Genomic DNA, 20,454 nt, shown 5'->3' with positions numbered 1-20,454 from the left:
CCATCAACTCCCTATGGTAGTAGGAAGGTATGTGGCGACGTCTTAGGGCTCCCCTAAGGTCATTCCAATATTCTATGGAAGGCTCCCTATGAAGACGTCGGTTTCTCTCTAGAGAGGTCCACCAATACATGGCATTGCTTTGGAAACTAAGGGTTGCTAAGGGTACCTTCCTCTCTTCACTCACCCTATGGCAAGCAAAGAGTTGCTCTACTTTCATCTCCCAATCTAGGTAGGCCTCTACATCTTCCTTACCATAGAAATGGGGTAGGTCTACCCTTACTTCCTTTGGGCTCTCTTGCTCCCTTTGTCTAGTTCTTCTAGGGGGTGGTTGGTAATAGTCATTAATTCTAAGGCTTCCCTCCCCTAGAGTCTCATTACTTTTAGAATGGGATGCATGAGTTTTTTTTTTATTTTTGTGAGTTTTGTGATTTCTCTTCTTGAGCTTTAGCCAACTCATTGATTTTGTTCTCATTCTCCAATTGTCTAAAAGAAATTAATTGGACCGCTTGTGATACTTCTTTCAAAAGAGTTTTCAAAGATTTTACTTCACTTTCTATAGACTTCGGAGAGTGAGGAGAAGAAGACATGGCTAAAACTTTGTGTATATAGGTGTTTTACTTTGAGAAAGTTTAGGAAAGTTAAAGAAGGTAGTTTTCCAGGTAAGGGAGGTGAGTCACAAAGGACTACTTAAGTACCAAGCCTTTTCCTTGCCAAAAACTATCCCCCAATATCTTCACACAAGACTTTCTCTTAGTGAAACACTTAGAACACAAATAAGTTGAGAAATAAATGCAAGAAAACAATGCAAGCTAACTATGCAACAAAGCTAGTCGGTTTAGCACAAAATTTAAACAAAATTAAACATGCAAAACGTAGCTATGAAAGCAAAAGAAAAGCAATTACAAACAAGTAACAATTACTAATCAAGAATGCTATACTATTCGGCCCTAGGTGAGGCTTCTTGGACACTTTGAGCCCTTGAAGACACACTCACCGTCTAAAACGTAATTAACAAGGTAATGAACAATAAACCAAGTTGCAAAGGAAATAAGAGAACTCCCTTTGTTGATCCTCTTTTGATTAGTGCACTTCCTTGTTGTCTTTGATTGTTGATCTTCCAAGTGTTTGTAGTGTTTATTTCAAGAATGTTTGTTTCGGCTTTGACCTTGTCTTCTCCTTAGAATGATGGCCTTTAATCCTCCAATTTCCAGCACCTAGCAAAGGGCTAAACCTTAACCAAATCAAGTTCCCATTCACATAAGCACCAAAGAAGAATTAAATTCCAGCACCCAAATTAGAGGTCAAAGAACAAAAGCAAGAAACAAATTTAATTGAATAAAACAGTACCACCAAAAGGATTTAGATTGTGACAACTAGAAAGAGAGTCAAGTAATTAAAGCAAACAAATAAAGGTACTCAATTAAAGGTTGGCACACAAAAAGAATTCCTAAAGAAAAGCACTAGATTAGATGACCAAATAAAAAAAAACAGCACCACTGGAAAATGTTGTGGGCCAGAAAACGTGTTTGTTCCCCGATTTATGCTGATCTGTATTTTTGGAATTTGGCTCTGAAATTTGTTATGCAAGATGTTCAGGATCTTATCTAAAATCTGGCTTTGGATTCACTCAAAACGGATGCACCATTTTTTTTTAATAAATTTTGCAAAATTGGTGTTCGGTTAGGCCAGCTGGAGCGCTTCAGATTTGCACTCTGATCTTAAAAGATTTATCATTTTTTTTCTGTTGCTTCTTTTGACCTAATTCTTTTTTTGTCTTTTCTATAACACTTTAAACTTGCATTTTCCAGAAAATCAGAATTTTCCTATGGGTGGAAATATTTTTCTGGGTTAAAACAGCCAAAACAGAGAAGGTGTAAACAGGGGAATCTGAAAACTGGAAACAAAAACAGCAAGATACCAAAGTTTAGACACAATGTAAATTTGTGAAATAGAATTGTGTATGATCTAAACACAATATGAACTCCAAATAAAAATTAAAAAGGCACCAAAGGAGCAAAGAACAGCAGATTCAAGCAAATAAAGAGACCCAAAATCAAGAAACAAATAAGCCAAATAAAAGGACTACTATGAATTGTTGACAATATGGATGAACATGACTTGACAAAACATGTATAGATTCAGAAAATTAAAGACTCAAAGCATAATATGAACCAAAATAATGAAAGCAATAAAGACTCAAAGCCTAAAACAAAATAGCAACACAAAGGTGTATGGAATCCTATCACAAATTCCACAAGAACTTGTTCAAGATCAAATGAACAAGAGTGCTTCGGTTGGATCTTCCACAAAGCACACCAAGAACAAATTAAAATGTAAAAAACAGCAAGACAAGTAAGGAAATTAAATGACAATATGAAATAAAGAAGAACTAAAATTTAAAAGACAAGGAGCTACTCATCTTGAAGAACCAAAGCTCTGATACCAAATGATGGCATTTTCATGAAGTTCTTCTTGAATCAATGTAGAGTATGGGGCGGAAGCAATGAATGAGAGTGAGCAAGATCCTCCGAAGAGTGGTGTTGATCTTGTAGGTGCATGATAAGTATGGGTATTGAGTGGTTCGGCCAGCTCAAGGGAAAAGATGAAGGAATTGAAGTTTAGAGCCTAGGATTCTAGGGAGAAGCAAAGTTGAGCACAAATGGGCAGCATAACTTTACTCACAATAAACTTGAAAATACAAGGTGTAGGCTCCTCCTTTTATAGGCTAAGGAGGACCATAATGCAACCCTAATGCTAGCCAAATGAAATGTAAATATGAAGCACATGGGTGCACATGGCACATGGGTGCACAAATGAGCACATGGAAAGCTTCTAGAAAGTTTCACTCAAATATGCTTTCTACACTACTCTATTTACTAAGTACCCCTAATGGGCCTTTATGCAACAAAGCCTTCTCTTCACAAAACCGTAGCTTGGCCCATGTATATGTGAAGCTAGACGGTCTAGGACTCTTCATAGATGCTCCTTATGTAGCCGCTCCACTTCATGGCCTAGACGCTCCTCATCATGGCTAGACGCTCCTTTTTGAGGCTAGACGCTCCCATCATGGCTAGACGGTCTTAGTCTTGGAAGCTTGGCTTTCATAGTGTGGTGAGCTTGGGCCTTCCTCCATCAGAGGGTAACCTCAGAAGACTCGACATTAATAACACTATCAAAGGAATCGGTAGAAGAAGACATCACTAACCTAAGTAAGGTACGAAGAGTGAAAGAAAATTGACGGACTCGACACTCAGAGCACTCAGTAAACTCTTTGAAGGTGATGCGTAAACCCTACCTCATTCAAATGTTGCCCTATTTATAAAAAACCAAGGAGGAAAGAGATTAGCATGTCATCAGTGTGGAGCCGTTAGATCCATACTCATTCAATGGTTCCCATCACTTAGCAAACGAAACGACATGAAATCCTAACCGTTAGATATATCTGATTGAACTATACGCGTTAAACGACGACTTTCTCCTAAAAAGCAAATGTCACATGCCTATCAAGCATTTAATGCTCCCAAAACGGTCATATCTTACCTCGGGAACTCCAATGATCATCTTCGACTCTGCAGAAAATTAATTTCTTTGGGCTTGGGGGGCAAGTGTACCGGTCGGTACCAGACGGACCAGTCTTTGTCCCTGCAACCGACTGAGTGCATGCGCAAGTACTCCAACCAACCGAGCATCAACATTGAAGGAAGGAGACTTAAGGAATTTTGGAGATCACCGACAGCAATTGTACATCCAGTCACATGTATTATTTGGACTCTCAGACTATACAGATACGATCTTCAAACAATTCACTCCATAATTTCCGAAGTGAAGATCTATTGATTTATTACAAAACTTCACAACCTTGCGTTTTCTAAAAAAAACGAAACGCTAGAATAATTATCAAATTAAATATTTTATTCTATTTAACTTTCGTTAAATAAATAACAATTAAAAGATACTAACTAAATACATAGATAAGTTTCCCAGTAGGATCCCATCCCAAAAAGTAGATATTTTATCATAATTAACTTTTTTTATCTAATTTTTAGAAATTTTCCAAAAGCATATATGATTTTAATTCATTAGGAGTAATCTATACCTATATATAGGGAATTCTTCATTATAACTGTTTTTTTTATACAAATTTGTTTTTATTTTATCCTTATATTAATATTTTATTTTGATTATTTCGTTAATTTATAATTATTTAAATTTAAAACTAAAAAAAATAGTTAATATTAAATTTAATGCACTAAATTTATTTGAAAAGAATTAGTTAAATAAAACTTTGAATTGAAATGTGGTTGGATGGACAATTACTAAAACAAAAAAGAACAAAAAAAAAAATCAAAGATCACACAAAAAATAGTTTTTTTTTATTCTTGTCAATCTAAAAGTATTTTTTATTGAACCAATGTCATTATCATTTATTTTGTTATGATCAATCAATACAGGTTGTATAAACTCTGATTATTTAATTGTTGATGCTCCTCATTTTTGTTTCTTTTACTTTGCTTTTCATGTTCGTACAAGAAGTGGAGGCGGAAGAGAAAGAAGATATAAAAGCAGAATATCCCAAACGGTTACTTGATTACAAAGCATTCATATTTTTGCACGTTATCTTGATGTTAATGTTGAGTGGGCGTCAACGGGGAAAATGGATTCGTTCCGGATATGGCATTATTGTGGGAAAAAAAATGAATTAGAAAATAAATATCTTCTTAGAATTCGTTACTAGAGTTTCTCATTTTATTCTTTTCATTATTATATTACCATTTTTTAGTTTTATATTAGTAACAAATCAAAATTAGTGATTTACAAGTTTTGAGAATGAAAAAATGACATAAACATAATTGCTTTAATATAATTATGTTAATTGTGTTATAAATTTGAATTTGTTTGAATATATTTTTTACTATAACTTAATTATTAAAATTGTATGTTGAAACTCATAACTGAGAGAAAATATTTCTATTTTGTTTTTTTAATAATATTTAATTTTTTAAAAATACATATACATATAACAATAATAGTAAAAATATAAAAAAAATATAGAAACACAAATATGAATAAATTGATTGAAGGGGTAAAGAGGAGATGATGCTGGACGCGGCTGCTTGTAACTCGAAAAGGTGTAGACGTTAACTTCCACTGCTTTTGTATGGATCACATTCACCCAAACACAAACAACGGTGTAGAACACAATGACTTTTATTAAACTATCCCAAATATCGTACCACGGACAGGGATTTCTTATTAAGCACAAGCCTCACAATAAAACACACGCGTGCATATGTCAATAAATTTCTCATACCCTTCTACCATTTTTATTAAATTATTCTTAAATATTTATCATAAATTATATTTCTTGAATTTTAAATCTCAAATAGTTTTGAAAATTTGCAAAGTAATATTTTAAAAGACTATTTATATATATATATATAAGTATATCAAATTCACAAGTGATAAAATAAATTTTTAATTTAAGTATTCAAAGGGATACACGGAATACAAAACAATCAAAGTTTATATGTAAACTTAAATACTTTTTATTTGTTAATTCACCATATAAGATTAATTTAGAGTATACAAGTGATATATTATAAATTAATTCTCTAACATATATGTCAAACATAAATTCAATTATCAGAGTCTACTTTAATAAGTTTGATTGGATCTATTACCTACTATTATCTGTTGAGTTGTTATCATATTATATATGAATATAGAATTTTTGTGAAAAAAAAAAGTTATGTTTAAACTCATTTTCAAATTCTATTAAAGAAAAATAAAATAAATAAAGAATAAAAATTAAACTTTAAAATAAAAATAATTATTAAATAATTAAAAAGATAGGAAAAACTTAAACATATAAAGATATTAAAATTGATTGTCAGACACCCATGTCTGAATTAAATTACTTACAAAGTCTTATTTTAATAAATCCAATTAAATTATTCAAATTTTAGTTCTTTAGATGAATAAATTTAAATTGATTGATTATAATATCAATTTTTTTACCAACTATAATCAATTACAGTATTACAAAAATCAAAAGTCTTGTGTTATAAAGATTTTAATGTATTAAATTGAAATATATTTGCGAAAAGTTCTCTTCATACTTACTTAAGTGAGATTAACTCAACCTTAGTGAACGAACGTCGTGATTTTATGCAAAAAGATTTTTCATATTTTCTCACGGTACCAAATTCACAGTGAACTCAAAATATTCCAACTTTAAGTAAATATTTTGACATTATTGCTCTTGTCGGTTGACCAAATACGTCTTCGTGCGTCTACGTTCCTCTCACGTCCAGAATTCCTGCACTTCACACGTGCTTTTCCTTTGATGAATGCCTGAAAGCACAAAGACAAAGGGCACCCTAAAGGCCGTTTGCACTCCGACGCTCAAGTCAATCTTAGGGTAAGGAAACACCAAAACTATAACGTAAGACTGTCACGGTGTATGTTAAGTGGCGCAAATGAATAGCGTACCTTGCAAAGTTTGTTGCTTTCCTTTATATAGAGGGAAATTAGGGTTTCCTCTTTACCCAAAATGGGCTTTCTGAGGGGGTGGGCCCAACACTGTCGTTACCCACTCTTAGGATAACCTTGCGCGTGGGTTACCTAACTGGAGTGCAACCTCTGATGGGGTGACCACCTGGATGCCTCCTCGTGCACCTGATCTCTAGGGTCACCCGCCTTAGGAGCGCCCCAGCTGTTCACGTGCCATGCATGTAGCTTGCCCCTCGAACGTGGACCTCGAAAGTCGTATCTTTTCTAGTGGCTCTATACTCGTGTTACGCCTGAACGCGTCATCTACTCCACAGGCATGGACTCTCGTGTCCTAGGCTCTTCCCTTACTGATAACTGGTGTGTGGTCTGGGATCCACCTCTCGTGACCTAACTCTGTTGTTCGGGTCCCGATGTCCGACCTCTCCACATTGTTTAGCGGCACGTCGGTACATCCTGGCGACCGATGGCTGACCACTCTTTGGTTCCTTGTCGCACGTGTTTCGCGAGGTACTGGCCCACGCTGCTCGTGGGACCTCGCTTACGTGGCCCCAATATCACCAGTGGTCAACGACGTTTGAGGACTGGTCGGTACAATTACTAAATAAAATAATTTATAATGATAAAACTGGAACTGTTTTATCTTATTCTTTTAATATATTATGAAAACTATTTCAAATCATTAACAAATATTGTATATTTTAAATTAATCTTTTCGAATTTAAGAAGTTAAAATTATTTGTTAAAATCTTGATAGTTAATATTAAATATTAATTTTAAAAATAATTTATAAATTATTATTAATAATAAAATATATCAATAAACTTTTATTTTATAAAATAATATATAATTTAATTAATATAGTAGTTAATTATTTTTTATCTTTAATATTAATTGTACTGATCAGACATCGAACATCTGTATGAGCATCGGACATCGGCATCGACATCGGAAATCAGCATCGACAACGGACATCGGCATCGGCACTTGTGTGGAGTAGGTCGGCTCGGTGGTCTGGTCGAGATAGTGGGCCACGTGAGTGTACCCCCAAAGATGCGTGTGTTGAAACTCGTATATATGAAAGGCCTAGTCAGCAAGAAAGTGCATGTGGTATGTATAATACATTTGGGTCTAGCATAAGCAAATATCCCCTGAAGATGCAAGGCCCAAGAGCACTAGGGTTTTCAGGGGAAAGCTACATGCATGATACCTAAAGGCCAAGAGCGCCTACCGTGACAGATGGGCCCCATAATGCTAGTACATGAGTTGGTACCCTGACGGCCATGCTGTTAAGATTGTGCACTCCAAGGAGAAAGATTCTTGGTGGTTGTTACACTAAGATTGTGTAACAACGTAACATAATGCATTCTCATCAAGCCTACTTTCACTCGAGATAGGGTTCTCGTGAGAGAGGGGTTGTTACAATGAGGTAACCCAAAAGCAGTCTATAAAAGGGAGTTGAGATCCCTGGTAAAGGTACACCGTTTCTAAGACTTAAACTATTTACTTACTCATTGTTTCTGTAAGCCCTGAACTAACTTGATCGTCGGAGTGCAATCAACAGGTAGGGCCCCCTCTGTTTCAAACGGAGTCGCGTTCCAACACCCCAGGAAAAGAGAAAATTCCTTCAAAAATAGGAGGAGCCATCGCTTGCCTTTGAAGTCAACCGGCAAGAACAATTGGCGCCCACCGTGGGACACAATAAAACTAGGTCCTCCCCACAGTTGTGATCAGAGCTATCAGGCGACATGAGGAATACAAGACAAGGTGCATTCGTACCCGAAGAAGGCGACAACGTCACCATGCAACAACTCGTGGAGACTATCCGCGCTCTTCAACAAACGGTGACGGTGTCCAAGGCTGATCAGGATAGGATTCTGGCTAAGGTTATAGGATTCTGGCTAAGGTTCGGGCTGAGCAGGCAGCCAGTCAAGACCGATTCCAAGTCGATTTGGATGCGTCACAAACAGACAACGAAGACTTGCGCAGGGCCAATGAGGAATTGCACAGAGATCTACAATGCATAGGGAAGTGTGCAGCAGGGGAGCAAACCCCGCCCATTCTAGTTAGGGCTCGCCCCATGCCATTCTCCCATGCGATCATGAGTATCGTGATACCCACCAATTTCATGACTCCAAAAATCACTTTCACAGGTACTGAAGACCCAGAGGCCCACATCACGGCTTCCCACACTCAGATGATGATCTTGGGGGGAACTGACACCATGCACTGCAAATTGTTCATGGGAACTTTCTCGGGCACAACATTGGATTGGTTCATCAGTCACCTCGATGGACACATCACCTCGTTTGATCAGTTCTTGACATTATTCATGGAGCAGTTCATTGTCAATTGGGCGCCACCCCTTGTCTCTTTCGACCTTTTTTATGTTAAGCAGTACCAGGGAGAGCCCCTGAAAGACTTCCTGAATCAATTCGAGGCACTGGTGGTAAAGCTGCACACCAAGGACGAAGCCATGATGGTGCACGCCTTCAGACGAGGAATGCTATTAGGGTCTTTCAGCGATTCTTTGATAAGGTGTCGTCCAAAGACGTTTAGCGAGATCCATCGCCGAGTTGTGAGCCACATTGGCGCAAAGGAAGAGGTGACAGAAAAACGTGGAAGCGTTGGACCGACAAGACCTCGAGAAAACAATTGGCCTCAACCCATGAGGGTTACATGAGGATACGACAGAGAAGAGATCGTCGGTTAGGCATGCGCCCTACGAACCAAAAAGGCATCAGACCAAGACACGAGTGAGGGGTGGTGTGCCCAGTAGGCACAAGTTTAGAGTGAACCTCAAGGAGCTGATCACTATCCCCGACGTGGTTGACAAGCTAAAGCCACCCCCAAAGACTGACAAAAGGTTGGGTTCGAGCAAGGACAGATGGTGCGAGTTCCACCAGTCCTTTGGGCACGGCTTGCGCAATTGTTTGGCGCTCAGACACCAATTGACTGAGTTGGTGAGGGATGGCTTCCTGAAGGAATACCTAGAGGAAAATCAGGAGGCCCCAATGGTAGTAGCCCCAGTAGGGGATCAGGGGCACGAAGTACCAGTCTATGGCGAGGTCAACACGATCTTTAGGGGTTTTTCAGGAGGAGGATGTACCGCCTCCCAGCGAAAGAAGTACGCCAGAGAGGTGCTGGCAGTAGAAGCTTGGGAACCTGACCAATCACCTTAGCCCAATCTCTACTTCACAAAGGCTTATTTACAGGATGTGGTCCCACATGATAATGACCTGGTGGTGATCTTGGTGGTGACAGTAGGCAAAAGGGTGCACCAAGTCCTCATCGACTAAGGGAGCTCGGTAGACGTGATGTTTTGGTCAACCTTTAACAAGTTGCAGTTGTCGCCTGACCAACTGAGACCTTACGGCGGCTGTCTATACGGTTTTGTTGGAGACCAGGTAGAAGTAAGAGGGCATGTGGAGCTAAGGACAACTTTCACAGACGGCACCACATCCCGCACCGTCAATATAAGGTACCTCGTCATTAACGCTCCTTCAGCTTACAACATCCTTTAGGGCAGACCTGCCCTGAACAGGATAGGAGCAGTAGCCTCGACGAGGCATATGAAGATGAAATTGCCTTCTCTTGAGAGAGAAGTAATCACCATCAAGTTCGACCAGAAGGCGGAAAAAAAGTGCTACGAGAATAGTCTAAACACGAAGAGAGGGGTGTGCTCAGTCACCAACCAGCCTCAAAAGGGGGAAGGGGTCGCCCGCCCTGAGATGGCCCGGGAGAGGCGACTTGAACCCGCAGGTGAGGTGCTGGAAAGGGAGATTGGGGGAAAAAAAGTTTAAACTTGGCAAATCCCTAGGCCAGAAGATGCAGGACCAGATCGCCGAGGTAATAGCACGAAATCTGGATGCCTTTGCATGGTCTGCCTCGGACATGCCTGACATCAACCCTGATTTCCTATGCCATCGTCTCACAATGAATCCAAAGGTCCGACCTGTCCACCAGAGGCGGAGGAAATTTAATGAGGAAAGACGTTTGGCCATCAAGCAAAAGACCTAGAAGCTGCTGAGTGTTGGTCACATAAGGGAGATCCAATACCCCGAGTGGTTAGCAAATGTGGTGTTGGTCAAGAAGGCCAACGGAAAGTGGAGGATGTGCGTCGACTTCACGGATTTGAACAAGGCCTGTCTGAAGGATTCATATTCGTTGCCCAACATCGACGCCCTGGTGGATAGCACATCAGGTTGCATACTTCTCAATTTTTTGGATTCCTTCTCAGGATATAATCAGATCCACATGCATATCAGAGACAAATGCAAAACAGCATTCATAACAGTGCTCTCCAACTATTGTTTTAAAGTGATGCCCTTTGGGCTCAAGAACGCTGGCGCGACCTATCAGAGCTTGATGGACAGGGTGCTCGCCTCTATGATAGGGCAAAATGTGTAGGCGCATGTGGACGATATGACCATCACCTCCCAGGAGAAGGACCAACACATCGTCGACCTAAAGGAGCTATTCACCACAATAGCCAAGTATAAGTTGAAGCTAAACCCCAAAAAGTGCGTATTCAAGGTAAAGGCATGGACTTCTTAGGGTTCCTTCTCACCAAGCGTGGAATTGAGGCAAACCTCGAGAGGTGTGCGACAATCATAGCTATGAAAAGCCCGACCTCGGTGAAGGAGGTGCAACAGTTGACGGGACGAATGGCCGCCCTGTCCCGGTTTTTATCAGCAGGAGGAGATAGGGGGCATCCCTATTTCCAATGTTTGAAGAGGAACAACAGGTCTTTGTGGACGAACGAGTGTGAAGAATTGTTCCTCAAGCTGAAAGAGTACCTGGCTAGCCCTCCGGTGTTGTGCAAGCCGCTGCCAGGTACCCCTCTCCGTTTGTATTTCACCATCACAGAGCGAGCGATCAACTCAGTCATAGTCCAGGAGTAGGATCACGTTCAGAGACCTATATATTTTGTTAGCAAAGTACTGCAGGGGCCCGAGGTGCGCTATCAGGCCATTGAAAAGGCGGCTCTAGTAGTAGTGTTTGCAGCACGAAGGCTCCACCACTACTTCTAGAGTTTCACTGTGATCGTGATGACCGACCTTCCCATTCGTAAGGTCTTACAGAAGTATGATGTGGCAGGGCGGATGGTGCGCTGAGCGGTCGAGCTGTCTGAGTTCGATGTGCAGTATGAGCCGAGAGGACCTATCAAGGGTCAGGTTTATGCTGACTTTGTGGTAGAACTCTCCTCGACAACCATACATCAAGACGAAGGAGATTTCCAGTGGGTTCTCTCTGTGGACGGGTCTTCTAACCAACAGGGCAGTGGGGTTGGCATCATCTTGGAAGGACCAAATGGGCTACTGATCGAGCAGTCCCTACGATTCGTCTTCAAGGCTAGCAACAACCAAGCTGAATGTGAGGCCTTGGTGGTAGGAATGTTGCTAGCCAAGGAGATGGGTGCTCGAAGCTTGTTAGTAAAGAGTGACTTACTACTAATAACTGGGCAGGTTACAGGTGAGTACCAGGCCAAGGAACCCCAGATGGCTACGTACCTAAAATACGTCATACTCTTAAGATAGGCTTTCGTTGTGTTTGAGTTGGTACACGTCCCCAGGGAACAGAATGTCCGAGCCGACTTGCAAGCGAAGCTCGGCAGCTTAGGCAGGGGGCAAACAGAGGACAGTCATCCAGGAAACCTTAAAGATACCCAGAACTACCACAGGTTGCACGGAAGAGGTCCAACAGGTAAGTGTCTTGGAAGTAGGAAGAAGAGGTCACCAGTCATTGACCCAGGAAACGTTCCAGGATAAGCGCATACGACTTGTCAGTGGGAGAGTCGTTGCACGTTTTCCTAGTCGACAAAGGTGAAACCTGGATGACACCCTATAGGCGTTACCTGGTTGATGGATTGCTCCCACTAGAGCTAAGAAGCCAGGGTCGTTAAGAAGAACGCAAGTAGGTATACTCTGGTCGATGGAAAATTATTCAGGCATGGCTACACTCACCCTATCTTGTCCTGTGTGAGTGGTGAGCAGTGCACACGTATCATGGCTGAACTCCATAAAGGTATTTATGGGAGTCACATTGGCGGGCGAGCTTTCTCGTCAAAGGCTTTTCGAGTAGGGTACTACTCGCCAACCATGAGGGCGAACTGCACGAGGTACGAACAACGATGCAAGCAGTGCCAACAACACACGGATTGGCATCATATGCCCCCGGAGGAATTTCGGTCGATCCATAGCCCATGGCCTTTTCACACTTGGGGGATTGACATCCTGGGACTGTTTCCTCTAGCAGTTTGTCAGATGAAGTACCTGGTGATCGCCATCGAGTACTTCACCAAGTGGGTAGAGGTCGAGCCTATTGCACAGATCACAACTCACAAGGTTCAACACTTTGTGTGGATAACATAGTTTGCCGTTTTGGAATCCCAAAGTGTTTAGTGTTTGACTATGGCACCCAGTTCGCAAGCCAGCAACTAGGAAAACTATGCACGGAGCTCGACATCAAGCAGGTGTTCTCCTCGGTCGAACACCCCAGACGAATGGACAGGTCGAATCTGCCAACCGAGTCCTGCTCAGGGGCCTAAAGAGAAGACTGGAGAAAGCCAAGGGAACTTGGGCAGACGAGGTCCCTAGAATTGTGTGGGCTTACCATACCACTCCTCAATCCACCACCAAGGAGACACCCTTTAGGCTGGTGTATGGATCGGATGCCATGATTCCCGTTGAGATCCAGGAGAGTTCACCTTGATTCCAGAGCTTCGTGGCCGAGGACTCTAATGAGGAAATGAGGGTAAACTTAGACCTGCTCGACGAAGTCAGGGAGGGAGCGTGCATCAAGGCAGAAGCCTTAAAGAGAAGGGTGGAGTATAAGCACAAGTCCAAGTTGAAACCTCGGCAGTTCCAGGTCGCCAACTTGGTAATGCGAAAGGCTCACCTCTACTAGTTGGAGAACAAGTTGTCTCCCAAGTGAACAGGCCCATTTCGCGTGATAGAGGTGCTCGGGAATGGAGCGTATAAATTCGAGACCTTCGAAAGCGAGATTATTCCCCAAACATGGAATGGGGCCAATCTCAAATTTTATTTCAGTTAATCATACTATTGTAAGCAGTTTGAATGTTCAAGGGGACACTATTTTTTTCCCTTATTGAGGTTTTTTAATGAGGTCGCCCAATAAAAAGTTATTTGAAAAATATGCTTGCGATATATTGTGAAACAAGGTTCCTAGTGAACCTCCCCCTTGGGTATAGATGTCAAGGTCGGGAACAAACAGGGTTCCTAGTGAACCTCCCCTTGGGTAAAAACGCTAAGGTCGGGAATAAACGGGGTTCGTAGTGAACCTCCCCCTTGGGTAAAGACGCCAAGGTTGAGAACAAAAAGGGTTCCTAGTGAACCTCCCCCTTAGGTAAAGACGCCAAGGTCGGGAACAAACAGAGTTCCTAGTGAACCTCTTCCTTTGGTAAAGACGCAAAGTCGAGAAAAAATAGGGTTCCTAATGAACCTCCCCCTTTGGTAAAAACGCCAAGGTCGGGAATAAATGAGGTTCCTAGTGAACCTCCCCCTTGGGTAAAGACGCCAAGGTCGGGAACAAACAGGGTTCTTAGTGAACCTCCCCCTTGGGTAAAATCGCCAAGGTTGGGAATAAACGGGATTCCTAGTGAACCTCCCCCTTGGGTAAAGACGCCAAGATCGGGAATGAACAGGGTACCTAGTGAACCTCCCCCTTGGGTAAAGACTCCAAGGTCAGGAATGAACAAAGTTCCTAGTGAACCTCCCCCTTGGATAAAAACGCCAAGGTCAGGAATAAACGGGGTTCCTAGTGAACCTCCCCATTGGGTAAAGACACTAAGTGTTAGAATTATAGGGCTAAAACAAGAGGGGGGTGAATTGTTTGTGAAAGATTTTCGCAAGTATTGAAGGTAGAGTGAAAGGCTATGAAGAATTAATCAATGGAAAAATTGTTCAGCCAAATATAAAACTGTTTTAAGCTTGATGCAGAAATTCAACCTGTTGTTTTTACGAAATAACCGGTTGTTTTTATCAACAGTTTTATCAAAACAGATTTAAAGCAATTTAAAGAGTGTAAGGATAGAGAGATTCACACATAATGTTTATACTGGTTCACTCAACACCTGAGCTACATCCAGTCCTCAGAAACCACTGAGAATTCATTATGTAATCAATCACAGATTACAAATTACACAACCACAAAGAGGTGACTTTGAATCCCACAAAGCCCACTCACCCTCTTTGCAACACCACACACCTCAAGCCAGAATCCCACTGACTTTACAGGATTTCACACTCCAAGAATTTTGATCTTGATCCCCTCAAGAACACACAACACTTCTTGGAAACACCAGTACAAAAATACAATTATTAATAAGGAAGGGAATAGAAAACACCTGAGTAAATCACAAGATCAAATATCATAATACAAGACCCAATCCTATTCCACACACTTGAGATGATCCAAAGCTCTTTCAAAACTTTTTTTGATTGATCTCTTTCTTAGTTCTTAAACATAGGAGCGTAAAAAATACCTTTTTATCTTTCAATCAAATGGTTAAAACAGTTTACAACAAAAGCCCAAAAGAAGTTGGAATCATTCAAAATTGAAAAACCACCTAACAACATTTTGTTAAGATTTTCAACAAAACAGTCGGTTGATTTTTCGAAATAACTGATTAAATGTTTTTTTACAGCATTCAAAATCACTAAGTGTCAAATAACCTGTTGTTTTGAAATTTTAACCTGTTAAAATTTGTTTGACAGCAAAGGCAAAGGCAAAGCTTTTCCAAATCAGTTTGAAATCTACTAAGTGTCAAACAACCTGTTAAAATCCACTGTGTCAAACAATTTGTTAAATCGAAATTTCAACCTTTTGAAATTTCACTTCCTTTTAGAAAACCATCTTTTCAAAATGTTAAAGATTCAATATAGCTTGGATCAACTTAAGGAGCAAATTAACAAGTTTCAAACAACTACACACACAACAACAGCAAGGTCTTCAAGCTTTGCACTAAGATTTGGAGACATCAAAGCATCTTGTTCAACACTAAAATCGGGAACAAACAGGGTTCCTACTGAACCTCCCCTTTGGGTACAGACGCCAAGGTCGGGAACAAATAGGGTTCCTAGGGAACCTCCCCCTTGGGTAAGATGCCAAGGCTGGGAATAAGCAGGGTTCATAATGAACAAGGGTTCTTAGTGAATCTCTCCCCTTGGTAAGATACCAAGAGTAAGAGTGAAGTCTTCCCTTGATGAGATTCCAAGAGTAGAAGCAAAATCTCCCATTTTCGGGAAAAGTAAGGCTCATGGAGGACCGTGCTACTTAAGGTATGGGCGATTGTTGGTGTGCCACTAGTTGTCAAAATCGTTTCAAGACATACAAGTTAGCCGAAGTCAGAAAGAAAAACATCCATACACAGAGTGGTAAACTTGGAAAAGGAAAACATTCATACATATATACATGTACATAATAGTTAGTTGTTTGTTAAGTTACAAAATAAAGGCAATAACGGGCAAGTTCACCACCGCTATTCCACATCCACCAACTGCCCATCTACAACAGTTTTGTTTAAACCCGTATGGGAGAGGTCCACCTCAGGATGCACGCAGGTAACCTGAGTTATGGCATCCTCGAAACCCGCCGCATAGGAGTTGGCAATATCGCTCATAAGCTCGTCCTTGGTCTTTTGGAAGACCTTTTACTTGACGGGGATAGAGCGCACATTGGCGAGTAAGTGGGATGCATATTCGTTTTTTCTATCATGTAGAAGGATCAATGCTATTTTACGTTTATACTCTTCCAAAGACATGAGGTAAAATTGATTTTGTATACAATGTATAGAGCATGAAAATTGATTTTATGTTAGATAATTTTTTCAAGAAAATCAATTTTGATATGCCTTGTAGGTAATGAGAATCAATTATGTGTGTATGTTGGGTGTGAAAATCGATTTTGATATACCTTATAGGAAACGAGAATCAATTTTGTCTATATTTTTGGTATGGAAATCGATTTTGAAGCTTGTGGTAAAACTGTCATAATTGATTTTGGAAGAAAATAGTTATTTTTTAAAAAAGGTAGATATCATTCAATTATACTATTAATAACAACATATAGTTATTGTTGAACAAGATGCTTTGATGTCTCCAAATCCTAGTGGAAAGCTTGAAGATCTTGCTATTGTTGTGTGTGTGTCTAGTTGTTTGAAACTTGTTAATTCACTCCTTAAGTTGATCAAAGCTCAATTGAATCTTTAACATTTTGAAAAGATGGATTTTCTAAAAGGAAGTGAAATTTCAACATGTTGAAATTTCATTTTAACAGGTTGTTTGACACAGTGGATTTTAAGCTTTGTCTTTGCCTTTGTTGTCAAATAAATTTCAACAGGTTGAAATTTCGTTTTAACAGGTTGTTTGACACTTAGTAGATTTCAAACTGATTTGGAAAAGCTTTGTCTTTGCCTTTGCTGTCAAACAAGTTTTAACAGGTTAAAATTTTGAAACAATAGGTTATTTGGCACTTAGTGATTTTGAATGCTGTTAAAAAACATTCAATCGGTTATTTCGAAAAATCAATCGACTGTTTTACTGAAAACCTTAAAGGTGTAAGGTCTCCTTTATATAAAAAAGTTAGAGAGATGATATAACTCTCTGGTTAACAATGTTGTATATAGTTTTTGAAATATGAATCATAGAAAAATACTTAATTTTTCTTTACAAAACCTACCTAAACATCTTCTAAAAATATTTTGCAGCAAAAGTGTGACATTTGAAAAAATTAATTAAGCACATACTAAAATATATATTATAAAGTAAATTATATTAAAAAGCTGTCCATTTTTTAAAAAATTAACTAACATTCTATATTTTTAATTTTTTTACAAAAAATTTAAAAGAATTAATTATATGATGACTCTATATTATATACACATTCTCTTACATTTTAAAAATACTATGCATACATTCCAATGAAGGAGGTTATTATAAGAATGAAAAATTGAGAAAATATCATAAGTATCATTATAATTTACTCAATATGACAATTAGAAATTGCAAAATAGAACATGTGTTATAAATTTGGATGGTTATTATAGTTTTTTAAGAGTAAATTAAATTCCATGGGTTGTTTAGAAAAGCAGTAAGGTGTGTTGTTATTTTTGTTCCTGTGGAATGTTACTGCAGAATACGCAATGAAGCACCAATAATGGCAGGTGTTTCCAAACAAAAATGTAGTAACTTTACTCTGCGGAAGAGGCCCACCACAAAAAAGAAAGGTGACGTGTCCACGCCCACACAGAGCAAGATAGAAGATAAGGACACAGCCACAAAAATGTTGAACCAAATAAACCTTCATTCTCTTCTCATTCTTCTAAACTCAGACTAATCGATCTTCTTCTTCCATGGCTTCTCTTCTTCTCATCATCATCATCTCCTTCCTCACTCTCCAACTCTCACTCTCCACCGCTCACTCCCCAGTTTCCTTCACAATCCCTGTCACCAAAGACGCTGCTACCCTCCAATACCTAACCACCCTCTCCTACGGTACTCCTCTTGTTCCCACCAAACTCGTCCTTGATTTGGGAGGTTCTTTCCTCTGGCTCCACTGTGCCTCCCGAAACACCCCTTCGTCTTCTTCCCTCACCACCCCTCACCGCTCCCTCCAATGCCTCACAGCCAAAACCCACAAATCTACCAACTCCTTTCTCTCCGGCCCCGTCGACCAACACCACTACCAACCCTGCCAAGTCTTTCCGGAGAACAGCATCACCGGAACAATCGCCTCCGAGGGAGAACTGGTGGAGGACCTCATGGCCCTTCAATCTGCGGAATCCAAAACCATCCACGAGCACCAGAGTCGCTTCACGTGTTCCCCCACCTCCCTCTTGCATGGGCTCGCCAAGGGTGCCAGAGGCATGGTTGGCCTCGCTAGGTCCCGCAGTTCGTTTCCCTCCCAGGTTTTCGACAACTTCAGCACGCAGCGGAAACTCACTCTCTGCCTCTCCTCCTCCAAAGGGGTTCTCCTCTTGGGCAACGTCGCTTACGAATCCGAGATTCTCAAGTCTCTAACCTTCACGCCCCTCGTCACCAGTTTCCCCTCCCAGGAATACTTCATCAACGTCAACTCCGTTAAAATCAACGGAAAAAGGTTGTCCTTGGACGTCTCAGAGTTCAACGAGCAAGAGGGTGGGGGAGGAGGGGCTTTGACTCTTATAAGCTCAATTGTGCCCTACACCACCATGCAGAGTTCCATCTACAATTCTTTCAAGGAAGCGTTTTTGGACGCTGCCGTGTCCATGAACATGACAAGAGTGGCCTCCGTGGCACCCTTTGAGCTCTGTTTCAGTTCCTCGCAAGTGGGGCCCTCTGTGCCGGTTATTGAACTGGTTCTGCAGAGTGAGATGGTGAAGTGGAGCATTCATGGGAGGAACTCCATGGTGAGAGTGAGCGATGAGGTGGCGTGTTTAGGGTTCTCGGATGGAGGTGTGAACCTGAGAAATTCAATTGTCATTGGAGGGTATCAATTGGAGGATGTGATAGTGCAGTTTGACTTGGCCACTTCCATGGTGGGATTTAGTTCTTCTCTTCTCACCAAAAAAACCAAGTGTTCCGATTTTAAGTTCGGTAGTTCTGTTCCTGCAGAGTCCATCTGAATATTGACCATCACTTTGAGGATGGAGTTCTAGTTCTACTTCTAGCTCTAATAGTACTAAGAACTAAGTTTTCCTGGTTTGATTTGTGTTTCTGAACTGAAGCTTCTAAATTACCAAGTTGTCTTGTTCAATTAAGTTTGTGAAGCTTCTCAATTTTGTAAGAACTTGATTTTTGGGTAGTTCTTTTTTGGTTTTACCTTTGTTTATCCAACACTATTGGTTGTATTATTTAAAAGATGGTGGTGAGAGATATTATGATCTTGATTTGATGGCACTCTTGAGGCACTGTATTTTTGACATTGGAATGGGAATACAAGTTATTATCCTGTGTTTAAAGAATTTTCTTAAATTGCAAAATGGGGAAAATATCGTGATTAGATTCGAATTCTTTCCCTCAGATAAAAAGGGCATCTTTGATTGTGGAATTTGGAAAGTTGCAAAAGGATATCATGAATCCATTGTGTACAGCAAAGTGAAGAAGATATGGTTCACATAAATTGTTTTCTTTTCTTCTTTATTACAAAAGCATGAAGTTAGACAATTGGCTTAAAACAAAAGTGCAACAATGATGACGCATTGGGTCGCTGAAGTGGAAGAAACTATTAATATGATGAATGGTGCCACACTTCAGACAATGGTTCTTTACCACCTTCCATCCTCCACACTCAATTCTCTCTGCTCTCATATTGAAAAATTGTTTTCGACATAATATACATCTCAATAAATATTAATATTTTAATTATTTATAATTTTTTTAGTTTTAAAAATTATTTTAATATTTTACATTGTTTATATTAAATGAAAATAAAGTTCAACGTTAATAAAATAAAATTAAAATGGTTTTATACATTCATTATATTATAATAAAATATATTAAAAGAGATGTAATATAAGAGTTTTTTTTTATTAAATAGGGGTATTTTTTTTCAAACTTATTAAAACAGAAGATTTTAAAAATTAGCATATAAATAGTGTTCCTGCCAGTTGACTCGATTGTCTTCGTACGCCTACGACGATCACACGTCCAATTATCTTTGTCTTTGTTTGTACCTTCTTTCGATCAAACACCTGAAAATGCAAAGACAAAGGGCGCTCTAGAGGTCGTTTGCACTCCGACGCTCAAGTCAATATAGGGCTAGGAAACACCGAAAATAAGTTGTAAAAAGCTATGTGTAATTTGTGTGTATTCGCGTGAATGTTGCGTACCTTATTAGGTTTGATACTACCCTTTATATACTCTAGGATTTTTGCTGTTTCCGCTACCCGCAATTAGGGTTACTGAGGGTGTGCCTTAGCACTGCTATCACCCACTCTCAGGG

At 40.0% G+C, this 20,454-nt stretch overlaps 1 protein-coding gene across 1 annotated transcript; it reads left to right on the top strand.

Moving 5' to 3' along the window:
• The first annotated feature begins 17,820 nt into the window (after positions 1 to 17,820).
• Positions 17,821 to 19,471, top strand: LOC137806852 (putative aspartic proteinase GIP2). Its single transcript, XM_068607187.2, has one exon. It carries the CDS (start codon positions 17,885 to 17,887, stop codon positions 19,133 to 19,135), a length of 1,251 nt encoding a protein of 416 aa, XP_068463288.1. The 5' UTR covers positions 17,821 to 17,884; the 3' UTR covers positions 19,136 to 19,471.
• Positions 19,472 to 20,454: the final 983 nt, after the last annotated feature.

This window comes from Phaseolus vulgaris, chromosome 3, assembly GCF_051622355.1.
Source record: "Phaseolus vulgaris cultivar YP4 chromosome 3, ASM5162235v1, whole genome shotgun sequence".
Classification (NCBI taxonomy): Eukaryota; Viridiplantae; Streptophyta; class Magnoliopsida; order Fabales; family Fabaceae; genus Phaseolus; species Phaseolus vulgaris.
The sequence above is the reverse complement of the archived record's forward strand: the minus strand, read 5'-3'. Positions and strand labels throughout refer to the sequence as shown.